The following is a 21,688-nucleotide window of genomic DNA, read 5'->3' on the forward strand; positions in this document are numbered from 1 at the left end:
TATCTCACACCTAATGTATGCATTGTTTATTATGTCAATAATTACTAATTATATGGATTCATAATTACTTAATACATTAAAGTTGAATTAGAAATGTGTTTATATAAAATTTAAGAAAAGTTGGTTTGTACTTTCCAGATGTTTTAGGATGATCACCTAAAATCTTAAATAGATTTGAGATTACAATTCTAGTCATTAAATTAAAAGTTACAGGGACTTCCCTGGTGGCACAGTGGTTAAGAATCCACCTGTCAATGCGGGGGACACGGGTTTGAGCCCTGGTCCAGGAAGATCCCATATGCCATGGAGCAACTAAGCCCCTGCGCCACAACTACTGAGCCTGTGTTCTGGAGCCCGTGAGCCACAACTACAGAGCTCACCAGCCACAACTACTGAAGCCCGCGTGCCTAGAGCCCGTGCTCCGCAACAAGAGAAGCCACCATAATGAGAAGCCTGCTCACCGCAACAATGAGTAACCCCTGCTCACCGCAACTAGAGAAAGCCCCTACACAGCAACGAAGACCCAACGCAGCCAATAAATTAATTAACTTAAAAAGTTACAATTCAAAGTTAATAACACTTCCTCTTCAATTTCAATAATAAAAACTCTAGAACCGCTTTGAATTTTTGTTTTGTTATGAATTATATCAGAAAAGTACTGCATTTCTAGTTTAATAGGAATAACCAGAAATAATGAATAGTGTAACAATATTTTATAACTGAAATAATTAAAATAAAGATAACTATAAAATTACTACATAAAAGAGATCTAATCTAGCTTATGCAATTTTTATAATCTCTTCAGTGCTGCAAAGGCATTTATTTCAAACATGATGACTTTACTTCTCTGGCTAATGCCATGACTAGGATATGGTACTGTGATCCTTTTTGTACAGTTACAACCTTGTAATGCTGAACCTTGTAGTTAGCTAATGGTCAGGAAAACAAAATTCAGTAAATAATACCATTGTAATGAATTGGTTCTTAAGTAAACTTCAATGGATTTTCTCCAAATCCACAAACAAACAACAGTATAACCTAAATGTTAAGTTGGCAGTTATTGCACAAAATAATAGAGATGCTTCTTACATTATTGTAAAACAGAAGGCAGAGTTCAGGAAATAGTATTAGTACACACCGGATGATAGCCTCAGTTTAATAGTTTATTAAGCTCTTTTTTCAGTTTTTGGATTCCTGGAATCACAGATGCCTCCTTCTCTTGGTTTGAAAACTTTGTTTGTTTGCTATTATAAATGTTGTAATCTCAATAGAACTGTCAATTACTTAAGTGCTCATTCTTAATTTTCTTCTTGTATAATGTGTGTTGTCCAAACGTTGTTAAATCCTAACAGAAGCCACTCCAACTTCTAAGATTACAACAGGATAAAAACTAAAAAATTGTGTGATAAAGCGAAGTATCAACAAGTTGAAAATTATATAAAAGTCATTCTCTTTGAGAGATAAGACTAAGTATCTTTGAATATGTAAATATAACTAGTGTTCTCCATAGGAAACCAGTAAATACTTGTGGACTGGTTTAGTGACTACTATAAGAAATGCTTCGGAAACTTGGGACAATTCTCAGGACACTTCCTAGTTTTTCAATGGAGTCAATCATTTCACCTATTTTTATTTATTTATTTGGCCACACCAGGTGGCTTGCAGGATATTAGTTCCCTAACTAGGGATTAAACCCATGCCCCGTGCAGTGGAAGCACAGGGTCCTAACCACTGGACCACCAGGGAATTCCTCATTTCACCGATTTAAAAAAAAAATGTTTAAATGTTCTTGAAACTGTTTTATTAATATGCATATGCAAAGCCAGGAACATCATCCAAACTATTTAGCAGTGATTAACTTAAGAGCAATCTCAGTGAAAAATAAGTCTACATTATATTCAGCTCCCTAAAGTCAACTAAAACTTGAATTCTCTTCTGGCTTAGCTCTTTCTCTTACCTATCCTCCTTGTACTTTTGGCATTATGGAGCTTGGAAGTACTTTTTTATTGCCAAGATACTTCCATACATTCTTAAGCTTAATCCCTTTATTTCCTCAGCTCAATTTAAAACCACCTCACTTCCAGTGACACTTTTGTCTGCACCCTCTCTAGTACAGCGTACTCTTCTTTCATATACTGTTAGTTCAGAGGCAGAAAAAAAGTGCATGTATTTTTCCTGGTTCCCAACTGTCATTTCCAGTCCACTAATCCTTCTTTAAACAACCTTTTCAATTTTGAAATTTCTGTTATCCGTTCATAATGCGTGGTCCACAGGCTAGTAGTGGTCCGAAACTGATACTGCCATGAAGCTAGTACTAAAATTCAGAAGAAGCAATTAAACATTTTATAGGAATTTCACAGAGCAAACTTTATGGCTTTGAACCCATTAAAAGAATGTTTGCTTGAATCCTGCATATCTATATATTTCTTCGTTTCATTTTTTGATGTCATTTTTATTATGTTATAAAGTAGTGGTCCATAACACATTGGAAAAACGTTTTTTTAAACTGGTTTTCACCACAGACAGTTTGAGAAGCACTGATTTGGATGACTTGCTTCTCATCTGTACCACTGTGATCTGACAACAAAGGTTACTTTCCCACATTAAAACCTTTTTTTTCTTGTCAATATTCTAGACCAAAAAGCAAGAATCACCAATACAACACTGTAGCCTCACAATTTCTTGACTCATTTATTCCAATAAAATTTACCTTCAAACAATAACCCCAGCCATATCCTCTCCTTAGTCCTCTTTAATCCTTAACTCTGAAACTCTGCTCTTGGATCACAAACTTTCATTCTCCTACCTTCTTACCAAAACTGCTCTTTACTGTTCTTACTGGAATAAACACTTTGTCCAGATATGGATTTGCTTCCCTGAATGCAATGCTTATTCAAAAACAGCCATCCATGGACTTACAGAATGCCGTACATATCACCATGAGACTCCACACAGCATTGTTCTGATCAAGGAACTCACTTCATAGCACGTGAAGTGTCGCAATGGGCTCATGCTCATGAACACTGATCTTACCAAGTTATGCATCATCCTGATGCAGCTAGCTTGATAAAACAGTGGAATGGATTTTTGAAGACTTGATTATAGTGCCAGATATGTGGCAATACCTGGTGGGGCTAGGACAAGGTTCTCCATGACATTGTATACGCTCTAAACTAGAATCCAATATATAGTACTTTTTCATCCACAGCCAATATTCACAGGTCCAGGAATCAGGGGTTGAAATGGGAGTGGCTTCATTCATTATTACCCATAGTGATCCAATAGCAATATTTTTGCTTCCCATCTCTGCAAACTGAGATTCTGTTAATCCAGGGGTCTTAGTTCCAAAGGGAGAAAAACTTCCACCTAGTGACATAACAAAAATTCCATTAAACTGGAAGTTGAAACTGTTACCTTGTCACTTAGGGCTCCTCATGCCTCTGAATCAATATGTAAGGAAGAAGGTTAATGTACTGGCTGAGGTAACTAATCCTGACTACCCACAGGAAACAGAGTTGCTACTATACAATGGAGGTAAGGAGGAATATATCTAGAATACAGGAGACCGCTTGGGGCATCTCATAGCCATCTTATGTATTATATCCATCTATATCTAGTGACTATGTCCTTAAAAAATGAGGGTTAAATAAAGATACATTCAGATAAATGAGAACTGAACTAAACAAGAGCACATGTGTATTAGGGAAGAGAAAGAGAGAGAGAAAGAAAGGAAAAAGGAAGGAAGGAAGAAAGGAAGGAAGGAAAGAAGGAAGGAGGGAGGGAGGGAGGGAGGGGAAAGAAGGGCTAAAAGATGTTATTCAAGTTAGGGAAAATAACAAAAAAACAAAATTCATTCCAACATGAAGAAACAGAGAGTATCTAAAATCAATGATGGATAAACATAGAAGAGTATATTTTTAATTCTCATAATTTCTTTAAAAGACAATTTATTATTTGAATCAAAATAAATATAAAAATATATGTCAATATATCAAAAGGATGAAGGCAAGTGAAATTTTACTGTTTTAAGATTCTTAAATTTAAACCATGTGGTGCATTATTAATATCAAGAAGATTGTGAGAAATACCATGGATTTAAAAAAAAAAACTAAAAACTGTTAAGACGTCAATCCCCCTCCACTCCAATGATCTACTGATTCAACACAATCTAATCATAATCCCACCAGGCATTTTATAGAAATTGAAAATCTGATTTTAATATTTATAGGAAAATACAAAGAATCTATAATAATAAAAACAACCTTAAACAAGCACAAAGTTGGAGGACTTTCAATGCCTAACATCAAAATTTATAGCAATCAATGCAGTGTGGCATTGGCATAAGCATAGAAAAATAGATTATTAAAACAGAATAGTATGTCCATAAATAGATATATATGGCCAATTAATTTTCAAAAAATGACACCAAAGCCATTCAATGGGGTAAAAATCCACCTTTCAACAAGTAGTGCTGGAACAACTGAATATTAACTTGTTCAGAAAATGATCCTGAATCTTACACTATACACAACAGTTAACTCAAAGTAAGTCACTGATTAAAAACTAAAACAATAAAGCTTGTAGAGGAAAACACAGGACAATATCTTTGTGGTCTTGGGGTGAGGAAACATTTCTTAGACAAGATACATTAAAATACTGATATATCAGACTTCATCAAAATTGAAAACCTCTGTCCATTAGAATATAAAATTAAAATGAATAAGCAAGAAAAGACTAGGAGAAAATATTTTTACTACATATATCTGACAACTGACTTTATCTAGAATATACAAAGAACACCTACAAATCAATAAAAAGTCAAATCACCCTATTAAAAAATAGGCAAAAGACTTGAACGGATGTTCAAAAAGGAAAACATAAATGATTGATAAGCACATAAAAAGTGTTCAACATTATTAGTCATTGGGAGATGTGAATTAGAACCACAATGATATATATATTACTAGACACCGAATAAAATAATTATAATTAAAAATACTGACAACAATTTTTGGTGAGTATATGGATCAATCAGAACTTCCATAAATTGCTGCTGAGACTGTAAAATGATCCAGCAACTTCAGTGAACAATTTGCGACCCAGCAATTCCACTTTTAGGTTTTTAACCAAGAGAATGAAAACTTACGTCCACGAAAAGACTTGTACAAGAATTCTCATAGTAGCCTTAGTCATAAGGGACAAAAATTGGACAAATTCAAGTTTCCTGTTCTATCAACAGGAAAATGAATAAGAAATGTAAGTTTATACACAATGGAATACTACTTATCAACAAAAAGGAAAGAACTACTGATACAAAGAAAAATGCGGGGCTTCCCTGGTGGCGCAGTGGTTGAGAGTCTGCCTGCCGATGCAGGGGACGCAGGTTCGTGCCCTGGTCTGGGAGGTTCCAACATGCCGCGGAGCGGCTGGGCCCGTGAGCCACGGCCGCTGAGCCTGTGCGTCTGGAGCCTGTGCTCCGCAACGGGAGAGACCACAACAGTGAGAGGCCCAGGTACCGCAAAAAAATAAAAAAATAAAAAAAAATAAAAGAGCAACATGGATGAATATCAAATATTTTGCTGTCATTGTATAATCCACTTGTATGAAGTTCTAGAATAAGCAAAATAAATCTGTGGTTAAAAACAGAAAAGTTGTTTGGGTGCGGCAGGCATGATTGGTAGGGAAGGGAAATAAATGAGGGGACATTCTTGGGATACGGAAATGTTCTATATCTTTATAGGGATGTGGTCGTGTGGATGTATTTGTCAAAACTTGTCAAATTGGTGATTTAATATTTATGTATTTCATTTGTGTGTAAATTTTATCTGAAATAAAAACTGTAAATAAAAAGTAAACATATTAATAGAGAAAAACTCTCAATTTCTAATGATCACTAAAGCAAAATAACACTCATGAAGATCTAGTAATACATTTATGATTTATAGATATATTTATTGAAAAAGTTTCCAGATAAATTATAATTTAAAAGTATATTTTATTATATATTTTCACCTACTAATAACATTATTATAATTTTTTACCACAAAGGTTAAATAATATTAACAATGAGTTAATATATAAATTTGGAATTGTTTTCAAGGGTTTCTAATACTGAAACAGGCTATTAGTAACAATTGAAACCATTACCCCCTGAATCATTGCAAAGTATCGACATTAGATATTTAAGTTAATTCTAGGAGGTGGTTTGGGAATCTGATCTTTTGTGATCCCAGAGCTTAGTACTATGATAGATGAGTCAAGTAGCAATTAATCAAACAAACCTTTAGGCAAATGTACAAGCACAGACACAGAGTCATTTTCAAAAGAGTGGAGGCCTTGATGTTGAGAATACAAGTTTTATTTTAAAGTGTCCTGATACTTTGGACTAAAGACATATATTTTGTGGTGAATGATATATTCAGATACCTTTATGTTCCTCCTGCAATACTTGTGTAAGCAAGTCAAATAATTTTACTAGATATTTGGTTGCATGTAATTGTGTTTTTGAAGATAAAATTTAGCAGAAATATAATCCACCAAGATGTTAACTGAAATCTTTCCTTATGAAATCAGAGAAGTACTAAAGAAACAAAACCACAGCAATTTGAATTTTTGTGCCCAAATGGCGGTTTATGAAACTATCAAGTAGTTTTCCAAGAATACTACTACAAAATTTGAGAATTTAAAAATGATAAATTTATAACTTACACAAAAAACTTCACAGTCTTTAGAATAAAGATGGCTTTCACGCCAAAAAGGTTACAATACAGGCTCCTCAATACTTAGAGACTCCTACTAATTATCAAACCTGTTCATGGTATAAATTCACACTCCTTGCAATCTTGCCCAACACTGCTTCTTCTGGAAAATAAGGATGGGTTTACTACTACACCGAGTAACAATACATCAAAGGAAATGGTATTGTGTACTTAATACAGTCTATTACACTTTTTAAAGTATTAGTTACAATGCTGGTGAAGACTAATTTTTAGGGAAATAATTTCAGATTTTGATATCTTAAGATGGCGAAACTATACGTAGATCTTTAGGATTGATATGCTGAAATGCATAGTCATCATTCTAACAGAATGACCCACAGGAATTAGCACAGAAAAAGAATAATAGAAATCCTACATCTACTTCAAAAAGATGAAGAAAATCTTAAGAAAAAAAAAAATCAGTCCTTAACAGCAAGATGCAAGATTAGAAAAATATATATTTCTTACCTGCACAAGAATATAAGACACAAATAAATGTGATTATCTTAGGTATATTGAGATCTCGAGCATATAAACTTTCTAGAAAAAGTAAAACTAATTAATGATGTAAAAATATCAGATTAGTGATTGCTATTGGGGAATGGTAGGAACATGGATTAACTGGAAAGAGCATGAGGGAAAATTCTGGGGTGATAACTAATGATATGCTATGCTGAAGAATTCAGAGGCCAAAGTACTGATGCCTGCATTTAACTGAAATGCATTAAGTGAGTGAGATAAACTGACGGATAGAGGAAAGGATGGATAACACAGAGATAATGTAATAAATCAGGCTTAGCAAAATATTAACAATAGATTCCAGGTGGTAAGTAAATAGATATTCACTGTAAAATTCTTACAACTCTGCCGTATGTCAAAAATATTTCATAAGAAAATGTTGGGGGAAAAAGGTTGAAAGTAAGGATGGAAAAGGATATGACATTCATATACTTAAGTAGACTTTAAGGCAAGAAGTATTATAAAAAAGATAAAAATGGACATTTCATAATGATAAATCAGTCTAGTGAATAGGAAGATACAGTAACCCTAAAAATTTAAGAACCTAACAACATGGCTTCAAAATAAATAAGACAAAAGTTAACAGAATTAAAGGGAGAAAAATTCATCATAATTATTTGATACTTTAAACACCTCTCTCAGAAAGAGATACAACAAGCAAGAATAAATCTGTGAATACAGAACTGAAAAAAAAGATTAATCTACTTGGCGTAAATGACATATAGAGAAGAACACGATATTCAGCAACTGCAGAATACACAATATTTTAGAGTACACAGCTCATCTAACAAATAAAGCCTGTCTTGGGGTCACAGGAAAGTATCAACAAATTTCTAAGGACTGAAATCATATAGTTTGTTTTCTCGCCACCATGGAATTAAATTCTAACTCAATGACAGAAAGGTAACATCAAATCTCCTAATGCTTAAGTATTAAGCAACACACTTCTAAATGCTTCATGGATTAAAGAAGAAATCACATGCAGAAAATAACAAATATTTTAAGGTATATAATAATGAAATACAACATATCAAAAACTTGTGGCATGCAGCTAAAGCAGTATACAAAGAAAAATTAATAGTTTTCATGAAAATATCAATGGTTTGGACTCAGTATTGCTAAAAGGCCAATCTTCCTCTAATTGATCTTTAGAGTGCATGCAATTCCCATAAAAATACTAGCAGATTTTTTTTTTAGTGGAAAATGACAAGCTGAACAAAGGACCAAGAATCCAGAAACAGACCCATACATATACAGCCACTTGATATACTACAGTTCATTGGAGGCAGGAGGAAAGGAGATGATCTTTTTAATACATGATAGTGGGTCCAGTCAACTGGATATCTATAGGAAGAAAATGATGTACCTTGACCATATAAAAATTAATTTGGAACTGATGAAGACCTAAATGTGAAAGCTAAAATAATCAAGCTTCTAGAAGATAGCACAGCAGAATGTGTTCATCACTCTGGGAAAGCAAGGGTTTCTTAAATAGAACACAAAATGCATTAACTATAAGGAGAAAAAAAATTATAAAATTTACCTCATTAAAATTAAGAACTTTTGATGACAAAATTAGTCTTCACCAGCACTGTAACTAAGAGAATAAAAATGCAAGTTCCAAGCTATATAAGCATTTGTATCCAAATTATATAAATCAATAAGAAAAAAACAAATCTAATATTAGGCAAAAGCCTAACAGACATTTCACAAGGGATATCAAAATGGTCAATAAATATATGAAGAGGTGCTCAACATCATTAGTGATTAAGGAAATGCAAATTAAAGCCTAATGAAATACAACTATATCTCCATCAAAATGATGGAAATTAAAATAAATAATGATACCAAGTGTTAACTCTCACAACTAGAGATGCTCTTACACTGCTGGTGTAAACTGGTATAATAACTTCAGGAAAATGTCTGGCATTACCTACTAAAGCTAATAAATCTGTGACAGCTATTCTCCTGTGTGTATACCCGTATATATACCAAAAGTAGTGAATGCTTATGCCCACCAAAGGACATGAAAAGAACACCCATAGTACTCCATTCATAATAAATCAAAAATAGAAACAACCTACATTTCTAACACCTGGTTATTTTCATACAACAGAACATAACACCACAATGAAAAAGCTAAACCACTGATAACTGTAACAGTACACATCAACATACTGGCATAAATAACACTGGATGAATGAAATCAGACACAAAAGAGTACATAGCACGATTCCTTTTATATGAAGTTTAGAAACATGCAAAATGACCTATTATGGTAAGTAAGTAAGAGTAGTGACTACCCTTGGAAAGGAATCCTGACTAGGAAGAGACATGAAGGAGTTCCTCTGGAGTGCTGCTTCTGGGTCCTGCTTACAAGACTATATACATTGGTCAAAGTTCATCAAATTTTTCACTTAAGATATGCATTCCTTACTGTAAATTATACATCCATTAAATTGGTTTTTTTAAGAAAAAGTTTAGCTATTCATATCTATTCCTCCATCATTTTTCTTGTTTAGACCCGCATTTTCTCTTGCCTGCATTATTACAATAGGATCTCAACTATTTCTTTAGCCTTGGACGTGTATTACTCAATTCATTTTATGCAGTGCTGCCCAGAAATCTTCTTCAAGAATATACTTTCTATATTACCAGAAAACTAAAACATCTTAGGGGACCCCATTGCCTATAAAATAAAGTCTAAATTCCTTAGCAGTTTATTCCTCTAAAGTCCCCTTGAATGAAATCTCAAATAACATTTCTATGTACAATTTTTCTAGGAAGCAATTTGAAAATATATACTTATTTAAAATGTTTATATTCTTTGATCTAGTATTTCCACTTCTAGGAATTCTCCCTAAGGAAATAAACATGGATGTACATAAAAATTTAGCTACAAAAACGTTCCCACTACCAAAAGAAAAGAAAAAAACATAAACACCCTCCCAAATAGCACGAGTTCAATACATCTCAATATATCCATTTATAAAAATATAAGAATATCTGACAAAATATAAAATCAAAGTGAAAAATCAGGTTATCAAGTAGTATATATGATATAATATGCATTGAAAAAAAGACAAAGGATCTGTATATGATTGTTTTCCCTTTTTGCTTATCTGTACTTTTCCAAAGTTATAGTTTCAAAAAGTTGTAAAAATTTTATAAGAAAGGAAAGTTACCAGAATAGATCAAATAACAACAATATATTTCAGCAAGATGGACTGGAAAAAAATGCACAGGCAAATAACTGTATGATAGACACGAAAGACAGGGGAAAAAATTAATAAAAATTTATAGTCACTATAATAAAGAATGTTGAACACGTTTCCTACTTTTCTTGAAAAATGAAACTCTAAATGTTATGATTTATTTTCTTTTCAAGTATGAGTTTTTTGTCAAACTTCTAATAACTTAACAAATCATTATTTTGCATCTATTAGGTGCTAGCTACTATGTGAACTATAAAGGATACAAAGTGAAGGCAACACTAACAATGGAGAGATTTAGAAACTTGGTTATGTTTTCCTCTGCTAAGGTTACCTTTGATCGTTACATCACTGGCCAACTCTACGGGTTTACTTGGAGAGATTTGTTATTTTTATGTTCATTTACACACAAACCAAGACAACTACAGGCATCCTGGGGGTATTCACGGAGGATTGGTTCTAGGAGTTCCTGAGTATACCAAACCCCACAAATGCTCAAGTCCCTTATATAAAATAACGTAGTACAATGAATACAGTCGACTCTTGAAAAACACCAGTTTGAACTACACACGTCCATATGGATTTTTTTTTCAATCAGTATACAGTTGGCCCTCCATATTCGGGATTTCCACATCTATGGATTCAAAACCTACAGATACAGAGGGCTGACTATATTTAAAACTATTGCCTCTTTATAAATCTCCACCACCATCCACTGACCTATCACATTGAGAAACTAAATAAACCCAACATTTTCATTAAGAAAAGGATGGCCACCCCACTTCCTAAATTGATCAACTTGCCAACATATGTATCCATCCAAGTTCTTGGTATTCCTCTGTTAACAACGAACATAGTTTCACTGTCCCTAGTAAAAGACAACTCTTCCACTTATGTTCTAGATCCTATCCCCTCTCAATTTACTTATCTACTCCAGGACTTTGCTACTGCAATACTCTCTTCTCTCCCTTAAAATCACCTTTCCTTTTTTTCTGGTTCACTTCCATCAACACAACATCATGCCTTAGAATCTCCCATTAAAAAAGAAAGAAAACTCACCAACGACTCACCCTAACCCTAACCATAAGCCCCCTCTCCATCTATTGCCAATTTCTCTATCTCCATTACAGGGGGATAAAAGTTGTATACATTCACTCGGTTCAGTTCCTCACCTTCCATTCTGTCCTCTACTCCAATGTGGCCTCTGTCCTGGACAAAACCCTTGTCAAGGCTCTCAACATCTCCCATGTGATCAAATCTGAAAACGATTCCATCTTCACCTTGCTTGACCTCTCAACACCATTCAAGGGAACTAATCATTCTCATCTTTTGCAAACACTTCCTTTTCTTGCCTTTTCTGACACCACAGTCTCTTCAGTTTCCTTCTACCTCATTTGCTATCATTCCTAGTCTCCCCTGTGCGCTCCTTCTACTTTGGCCAACTGCTAAATTATTGACAGACCACAGGGCTTGATCCTAAGCCCTTTCTTTCTCAATTATCTTTCCCTGGTTTGATCTAGACCCACAGCTTTAACTATCTATATGCTGATGACTGCAATAGCCAAGTGCCTGCTCAACACTTCCATATGGATTTTTAAGAATCATCTCAAATATACCACATCCAGAGAAAATGTAAATTCCCTTCCGAAATACATTCATATTCCCCCCAAAACTTGCCCATCACAAAAATGGAAGTGAATATCTTTACACTGTTCAAGCCCAAAATAGACTCAGCCTAATTCTTCCAGCTCCCTTATGCCCCAAACCAACCTGTCTTCAAGGTCTACTCACTATACTATTGAAATATTTCCCAAATCTGTCTACTTCTCTAAATCTACAATTGCCCCACTGAGCTACCATCAGTTTCATCTTTGACTTGGACTATTGCAACAGCCTTTCTCCCTCAATATCTCCTGCATTTATACACAATTTTTAGCCCTTACCATGGCATACAAGACCTTACAAATTTGTCTGCTGCCTATCTCTTCTACCTCGTCACTTGCTGCTATCTTCCTTGCTCACTGCACTTCAACCATATTTAAGCTTGGAGTATTTACATCAGAGCCTTAAACACACTAAGCTTGTTCCCTCTCACAGGGCATTGTTGATATATTCTTTTCTGATGGAATGCTCTCTTCACAGATTTTGCATGGCTGGATCCTTCTCCTCTTTCAAGTCTCAATTCAACTATTCACCAAAATTCAACAATTAAACAAAAGGACTGCCTTGATCACCCTATTTAAAGTGACAATCCTCCTACCAATTGCAGTCACTCTCCATTACCTTTTTATTTTTATTACATCCCTAACTGAAAATACTTTATTCAATTATTTGTTCACTATCTATATTTCCATACTAAAATGTAAGTTCCATAAGAGTAAGAGCCTTCTATATTTGGATCATTGCTGAATTCCCCAACACAGACATATAACAGGTCCTTAATAAAATGTGGATGAATGAATAATATTTCACTAACTTCTTTTAGTTCAATGTATCTTGAAATAGATCTAAAACAGCTAAGCTCATCAGTTCATTAATTCAACAAGCCTATATTTTGTGCCTACACTGTCCTAAGGACTAATAGACACAGATAAAGAACAGTTCTTACCTTCACGCTAGGTGGGAAGACAGGCATAAAGTCAATTAACTGTACTGCAGTGTGACAAGTACTGTAATAGGATGTAAAGTAAAATGTGGGCAAAAAGAAGATATCTATCAATATTGCTTCATGTGAGAGAACTTTATTGAAGAGATGATATTTAAATTAGCTTTAAAGTAGTAGGTAGACAAGCAAGTAACAAGTGGATAGAAGCATGTGTCAGTGAGAGGGGAAAACATGCTTAAAGGTAGAAAGAGTTATAAAGCAACAGACCAACTGTACTTTTTGTACATTGTTCAGCTGTCTTCCTAGAATTTTCTTCATTGTATTATTGGACTGGATTCATGTCTTCCTCTTATTTGGTTTATCTTTCATTTTATTGCGCTTAGTGCATGATACAGCTTGCAAATATAGAGAAGGAGAAAACTGACTAGTGAAATGTTTAGCTGAATTTCTTTAATTAACCTGATGATTACCCCTTGGTCCCCCCTGCTTTTTGTATTTGTCAACTCTGGACCTGAAAGATCTCAGGATCTATAGTTTTCATTATAGCATTTGACAAAAATGAATTAACTATCAAAAAAAGATGTACTAATTATATTCTGGTTAAAAGAGGCACATAAATGTTTTAAAAATATTTTCAATGACAAACACAATTAAGAAAAGTGTACAAATTAAAAGGGTTAAGATGGAATTTGGAGTGACTTATTTCCAGAAAATAGTGGTGAGTTAAGATTCTCTGCACGGTGTTCAGGTAATAGAAATTTATGATCAATCATTCAGCCTTGATAGACCAACAAGGGAAAATTAACAACTACAAGACAACAAAAAAAAGGAAACTCAGGGAAGGGGTTGAAGTATGCTGAGATGCTCAGCCTGGGGAAAGAGAAAATAGTGCTAATTAAGGTGAAATTTCTGTGGTATTCTTTCCAAAAACCCAAAATCTCACTCAAATCATAAGAAAATGGTATAGTTCCGGCTTGAGTCCGAAGGCCTGAGAACCAGGAGAGCCAATGATGTAAGATTCAGATGTTAATCTCATACAGAAACACTCTCACAGACATACCCCAAAATAACATTTTACCAAATATCTGGACACCCTGTGGTCCAGTCAAGTTTTCACATAATTATCATACTATTCCTTGGGGTTCTGGCTAAATTAGGCTAGTTCTAGGCTAGTTTCGATTTCCAAGGACATTCATAGATGGTCAGAGCCTGGCAACAGGAGGCTTTGGGCCTCGCTGCTACTTGTAGTCGGTAGGATAATATTATAGAGATTTTCAGTTATTGGACCTCAGTTGGTACCTGATGCAGTAGGTGAAGGGCCTAGCCTCTGAGCACTGAATAAGTTAGGCATGGGAATGGAGGTTGGGATGTGGACTTTTGCCAAAAGGGCCAGGGGGGTTGGTATATAAAATATATCCAAAACACGAAAGCAAAGGCCTTGTAATAAAGACTTGGAATATAGCAGGGATAAAGGAAGAAAGTGGTAAGTTCTCTATGTACATGGGTGTTTTAGTTAACAAAATAGATGATTTCTAAAAATATCAAATGTTTGAGTTTATAATTGTTTCAAGCACAGAAAAATAGTTTTGGCTATCTCTTCAACAATATATTGAATGATCCAAGATTGAATACACTTGGGAGGGCACAAAATGCTAAAAACAGCTGCCCACTTTAAAAGTTTAAATTGAACTTTTCCCAATTTTAATCTGAAGATAAATGTCAGATTTCCACATTGAGATAGGATAGAATCATTTGTGGCACAACAATTCTCCAGCCAAGAACAAGAAAAGCCAGATTAAATTTTTAAAAAATATCTGTTTAAGACATCAGAAGGTTGCTGCTGCAACAATAACTTGAGCAGCTGGGATTCTGAAGAGGGGTTAACTGGAGACAGGTGATTTGAAGATCTGAGGTCATTGTTTTCCCCCTGAGTTTTAAAGGTTCAGAGAATGGGCAAGAGGCTGAGAAATCTGGCTTTGACTATACAGAGGGCTCCTGCTGGAGGACAGAGAAATCATCTAAGCTTCTCGCAGTTATGCAGGGCTGAAGTGACAAAATTGGAGATTTGAGACTTGGTTCCATCTCAAATCATTTGCTAACTCTCAAAACTGTATAGGGCTTAAAGTTAAAAAGCTAAGCCTTAGGGCTTCCCTGGTGGCGCAGTGGTTGACAGTCCGCCTGCTGATGCAGGGGACGCGGGTTCGTGCCCCGGTCCGGGAGGATCCCACATGCCGCGGAGCGGCTGGGCCCGTGAGCCATGGCTGCTGGGCCTGCGCATCCGGAGCCTGTGCTCCGCGGTGGGAGAGGCCGCAGCAGTGAGAGACCTGAGTACCGAAAAAAAAAAAAAAAAAAAAAAAAAGCTAAGCCTTAAGCCCTGTGAAAAGAATAATGGAGTTTCCCATTGTCTTACAATGCAAAAGAGACAAATACTAGAATAGAGGATTCTCCAGGAGTAGAGCCCTAGTGAATACTCTGCTCTCAGTGAACCACAAGCTGACCAAGACTTACCAAAACTTTCACCCACCCTCCATGGGATATAGTAAAGAATCTCACACAGTGATAGAAATGAACTAATAAGGAAACATTTTATGAAGTAGGAGAGAAAAGGGACAATTGGTTAAGTGATAACCTTAAGCAGGCAAGGAAAGATGTAAACTAGTGTGAAACAGAGAAGTTGTCCTTAAACAGAAGCATGTAAAAAAGAAAGTAGAAAAGGCAGAGTATATGGGTGCAAATGCAGGTAGGCTGGTGAATGAAATGGTGGGGACAAGCAGAAATTCTTTTTTCTATTGGGAGGCAGACGTTGGATGCTTGAGGAGAAAGGAGAAAGATAAAATAGTCCTCCAGAGGGGGAGACTGAGTGGAAGGTTGCCAGGCAACACCAAGGGGCTACTTGAAGACGGTGGTCATGAACTCAAGGTAAGTTCAGTCAGCAAATTTGTGTGATAGTCTCCTGCCATATAAAGCTGTGAAGGTGTAGAACAGGCAGAAAGTTAAATTTATAAAACTTAGGTTTTGCTAGGTGAGCAGGATAAAGGAAGAGAGGGCCAAAACAACTGAGGTTATATTACATGCAAGTTGGTGATAATTACGGTGAGCCATGGAATCCAAACTAGATGAAGAGGGAAGTGAGGACATGAGGGGATTAAGGGATAGGAAAAGAGGTGGTAAGATCAATATAATCAGGTGCCAGGAGAGTTGACAATTTGCAAGTGTTAGAGTTCTAGAGTGAGCTGGAAAGATAACAAATGGTGGTCATTAAGCGGGATGCTTGAAATTGAGACTGATAATGACCAAGAACAGGGTATGACCATAGGGTGGATGGCAGAAAGAGTATAGCGTATGTGGATTATTGGAGGAGATTCAAAGAGATGAGAGGGATATTGAAAGTATCACCTACATAGATATTTAAATCACCAAGAACTGTGACAGGAGTAGGCTGAAGAAAGAGACAGTGAAATAGATCCTAAAATCTTTAAGAAATGAGGGAAGCGACACGGGAATGTGTACACGACTGCAACAGGAGTGTGTAATGGGTGATACAATCTGATACATGGGCCTCAAAGCTGGAGGTGTTTAGAGAGAATAAAGGAACAATGATCTAAAAACACTAATGAGGAACAAGCCTCCAAGCCCAGTGGTCCAACTGCTGGGCGAGGGAATATATTCACATTTGAGAGGACTGCAGTGGAAGCGGTATCCTCAGGGCGGTAATCAGGTTTCAGTTAGAGCAGGAAGGTATAAGTAATGTTCAGAAAGGAATACCCTAATAATTTGATTCCTTTATCAATGTATACTAAAAGGCACTGAATTAGGCACTAGGAATAAAACAGTAATAAAGACAATGTCAGCCCTCACAAAACTGTGACTCAAGTAAGAAGTCTCATATAAAAGTGATTACTTTAAAGAATATAACTAAAATTTTATAACAAGCTAACAGTTTTATTAGAATGCATATACTTGAAGAATGATATAACAAAATATGTGATTATTTTAATATAGCTAATCATTGTGGTATTAATTATAATCTAAAAACTAATTCGAATTAAGAATATGTGGGGAAAAGTCATTTTTTAATGTAAAGAAAGAGGGGAAAATGTTAAGTGTATGCTTTTTACAGATATTGTACATGCAGTTACCTGAGACAAAGCAGCATCCCGTTCTTCAATCACTGCATTCATTTCTTCTGCAGTTATTCTCTTTTTACATTCCTTGGTCTTGTAGATTCTATCCACAATTATAGCTCCATTCTTCTGAATAGCTATCCCTGTGTCTGCATTGTTTATTCTGTTCAGTAATTCCTGTAATGTCTACCAACACCATTATATGTTAGTCAGACATGAAGTTTTAATATATTTTATTTAATATAGGGTTTTAATTAATAGGCACATGTGAATTGTAAATTGACTGAGTAAAGTTATTGAATTTTCATATTGCAGCAAAGATGTACATTATTAGTGTGTCAATTCTTCTTTTTCCCACATCTTAGTTCTTGAAACCCACTCAATTGAACTTAAGCCTCTAAGATATAAGACTGACATCAAGAAATCTCCTCAGAGAATGGCTTACCATGTCATTTTCTTCAGGGTTAATATTTTCTAGCCTAGAAAAAAGGGACACAGAAAGCCTGATCAGTAGCATTTCCTTAGTGCAGCAAAATGAGTTCGCTTTTTAAATCTTTAGAACCTCAAGTAATTTCATTCGACTAGTCTTTAGAGTCAACCATGACATTGAACATATTAAAGTGCCACCTGCTCGACTCCATCTTTCAATAATGCTCCATATCTTCTGCACTGACTTCAGACTGTTAAGTTATTAATGTTTACTGCTATATATGACTACAAGGATCAATTGTTCATATGTGCTTAGATGAAGAAAGTTCCCCAGTGATAGAAGTACTCATTCTCATCATTATATTTATTTCTAGACTTTCAATTCTTACCAGAAACTGTATTTCCTATCCTTTTTGGACATTATCACAAATAAAACAAAGCAAGTATTTTTATTACAAAGTTCAACTATGTTCCCTCAAAAGCAATGACAAATAACTACCACTAAATTTGACCTGAAAATCTCCTGGTGCTACCTATTTGTTGAAACAAATACGCTATATAGAAAGGCTGACCAAAATTGGTCACATTTTTAAATGACTAATGTTATTTTCTTTTTTGCATAACATAGAATTATTCAATTTAAAGGCAAAAAAAGTAAACTTGTTCTCTTCATAAATGGACTTTTTGTCTTTTAAGAGTCATAGTGTTTATGTTTGTTGATGTTGGTAAATTGAAATGCAGTTAAAGTAAAGAAAGAAGTTCTAAATGACATATTTAGAAAATGTATATAATATAATTTAGGCAGTCATTAAATTGGGTAGATTAAATGAAAACCTGTAATGGGTACCAGTGAAATGATGGAGATTTTAGAAATGATTTCAATTATTTAAAAATTGTACTTAAAAGCTTAGATATCCAAATTCGTGTTTCAACTTTTCCCCCTCCATTTCTGTGCTCCTGTGATTTAACATTTACCACAAAAAAAGGATACTAGGAAAAGATTACAGAAGACACTTAACAAATTTGTTACAAAATTGTTCCAAACTCCACAGTTCAATCAAACTGCTATAATCATGGAGAGAAAGTATATATTTTAGAACATTACATTTGCACAGGAAAATATATGAGCATATATCAAAAAAACTATTTCTACCCATATTTAAATGGTGTAAGTCAATAGGTAGGTGTAGTAATTTTGAATTATATCTATTTAATGTTTATCTCAAACTACTAATGTCCCCTTGGATTCACATTCCAATAAGGGCAAATATGTACTCTTATCTTTTTCTCCCAAAATAAATCAAGTTTTCAAATATCCTGCTTCATAAAAGCTTAGTCTACAAAAACTATGAGGATAATCACTTCCTTTTTTTTTTTTTTTTTTTGCAGTACGTGGGCCTCTCACTGTTGTGGCCTCTCCCATTGCGGAGCACAGGCTCCAGACGCGCAGGCTCAGCGGCCATGGCTCACGGGCCCAGCCGCTCCGCGGCATGTGGGATCTTCCCAGACTGGGGCACGAACCCATCTCCCCTGCATCGGCAGGCGGACTCTCAACCACTGCACCACCAGGGAAGCCCATCACTTCCTTTTTATTCAATTAAAAAACACAGTGGAAAAGTATAAGATAAAATTCTTCCACTTATTTATGATCATGTAAAAGTATTTGAAGAACATGAGTGGCATTTAACCATCAGTTATTGGTTGGCTAAATATGATTTTTAGGGAAGCCATATGTGGTAAGGAATATTTACCTTAATGTTGTTCTTTTTAGATGAAATCAAACTAAGGTCAATTAATGGCAGTTTCCAAAGAAGTTTCAATATTTATAAACTTCACAATTTATGAAACTTGATCATTTAAAATGTAAAAAGCTACATGGAAATTAAGCATTTAGATTCACAGATTACTGGGAACTTAAAAAAAAATTAGTTCTCAATATTATGCAACTCCCTTTTTTTGTTTCAAAGAGTTACATATGATCAAAAAGAAAATAACAGTGTAGGTAGGTTAAGTAATTCATATATTCCAAATAATCAACATAACAAAAAGTGCATGAAATTCCTATGTAATATTTATATGTTTTTTTCAGGCAATGCAAAATGAAGAACTATTACTTTAAGGAAAAGCAAATGAAGAGTTTAAATGTTTTAAATTCACAGCTTTCAATAGGAAATGGTTAAGATAACTGTATTTAGTCTAATATTAAATTCCCTGCTAACAACCAAAATTAAAAAAAAATTAAAATCAAATTTTCTTATCAGATGTTATATACTAGATCCTCGGCACATAAATTTAGCATTCTGACCATAAATAACTTATGTGGGGGCTTCCCTGGTGGCACAGTGGTTGAGAGTCCGCCTGCCGATGCAGGGGACATGGGTTCGTGCCCCAGTCTGGGAAGATCTCACATGCCGTGGAGCGGCTAGGCCCGTGAGCCATGGCCGTTGAGCCTGCGCGTCCGGAGCCTGTGCTCCGCAACAGGAGAGGCCACAACAGTGAGAGGCCCGCGTACCACAAAAAAATAAAAAACTTATGTGATTGCCCTTAAAAGTACATGATATATAGTGATTTATCATTTTCTGATAAATGAATGTGAATCATGTTTTGGTGAGTGAGTGTGTCAGGTATGACATGCAGGGCATGAGTGAGCCATATCAACCACTTGGCATGTGAATCTCTATTTTGCTTTATTATTAGCCTTTATAATTGATATAAATATAGTGATAAATGGTCACCGAGAGGAAAATAAAACTTAAAACCTTTTATTATACAGCAGGTTCTTATTTGCTGTACACCTGCAACTAACACAGCATTGTAAATCAACTATACTCCAATAAAAATTAAAAACATAATAAAAATGTCTATTTAAAAAAAATAAGAGGGACTTCCCTGGTGGCACAGTGGTTAAGAATCCATGCAGGGGACACGGGTTCGAGCCCTGGTCCGTGACGATCCCACATGCCGCGGAGCAACTAAGCCCGTGTGCCACAACTACTGAACCTGTGCGCTAGAGCCCGTGAGCCACAACTACTGAAGCACACGTGCCTAGAGCCTGTGCTCAGCAACAAGAGAAGCCACCGCAATGAGAAGTCCATGCACCGCAACAAGAGTAGCCCCTGCTTGCTCGCCACAACTAGAGAAAGCCTGCGTGCAGCAACGAGGACCCAACGCAACCAAAAATAAAATAAATAATTAAAAAGAAAAACTCTTGTACCTAGTAAAGTCTGCCTTTGTAGTGCAAACTCATTCACAGACAATATGTAAATGAATAGGTATGGTTGTGTTTAAATTTGCATTTCTTTAAAAGTTTCAGGAAGTATTTGTCACAGATATCAAAGATCAACTACATAGTAATTTAGTCTCAATTAGATTATATAGAGTAGGGATGAGCAAACTTTTTTTGTAAAGGGTCAGATAATATTTTAGGCTTTACCATATGTTCTCTGTTGCAGCTACTAAATTCTGCCTTTGAAGAAGAAAATCTATTCATAGACAATATGTAAATGAACAGGTGTGGTTGTATTCAAATAAAACTTTATTTACAAAACAAGTGGAAGGCTGGATTTGCACCATAGGTCCTTACTTTGCTGATCCCTGATACAGAGTATTGAAAAATGAGATCAGATCTTTGATGTTAATACACTGTAAGTGCCAATTCAGTATATTTGACACATTTTTCTGAGGTGGGTCATTTAATATCTAGTTAAAGATAAAAAAATCAACAATAGTGGCTTCCAGAAAATTAAATTCAGTCCTACAATAAGGACATTACTTACTATATCACTTAAGAAAACAAAAATTAGACAAACAACTTACCTTTAAGAAAAAGGAAGCAATTTGAAACAGTTATATAAGACACATAATTTTCTATGTAAAATGACTTTTTAGGTTTAAGGTTTACTAGCAGCATGTACAACACACAGTTTTACTAGCTTAATAAAGACAAAGTAATAGTTGGTATTATATGACATACAGCCAACAAACTATACATTATGTATCATTAATATGAAGTTTACAATTAAACAAAAGAATTGCAACCTT

At 35.1% G+C, this 21,688-nt stretch overlaps 1 protein-coding gene across 8 annotated transcripts in view; it reads right to left on the reverse strand.

The window, feature by feature from the left end:
- Nucleotides 1-21,688, reverse strand: part of MIPOL1 (mirror-image polydactyly 1) — a 315,627-nt gene that overhangs the window by 190,147 nt on the left and 103,792 nt on the right. For 7 of the 8 annotated variants that reach the window (XM_073800541.1, XM_073800539.1, XM_019924002.3 and 4 more), the window contains 2 exons: nucleotides 17,664-17,697; nucleotides 17,234-17,404 (listed from right to left, as the gene is read on the reverse strand). In XM_073800541.1, coding sequence (XP_073656642.1) covers nucleotides 17,234-17,404; nucleotides 17,664-17,697 — 205 coding nt within the window. The remainder of the gene's footprint in view (nucleotides 1-17,233; nucleotides 17,405-17,663; nucleotides 17,698-21,688) is intronic. The other variant, XM_073800543.1, reaches the window with a different exon arrangement.

Source organism: Tursiops truncatus, chromosome 2 (genome assembly GCF_011762595.2).
Source record: "Tursiops truncatus isolate mTurTru1 chromosome 2, mTurTru1.mat.Y, whole genome shotgun sequence".
Lineage (NCBI taxonomy): Eukaryota > Metazoa > Chordata > Mammalia > Artiodactyla > Delphinidae > Tursiops > Tursiops truncatus.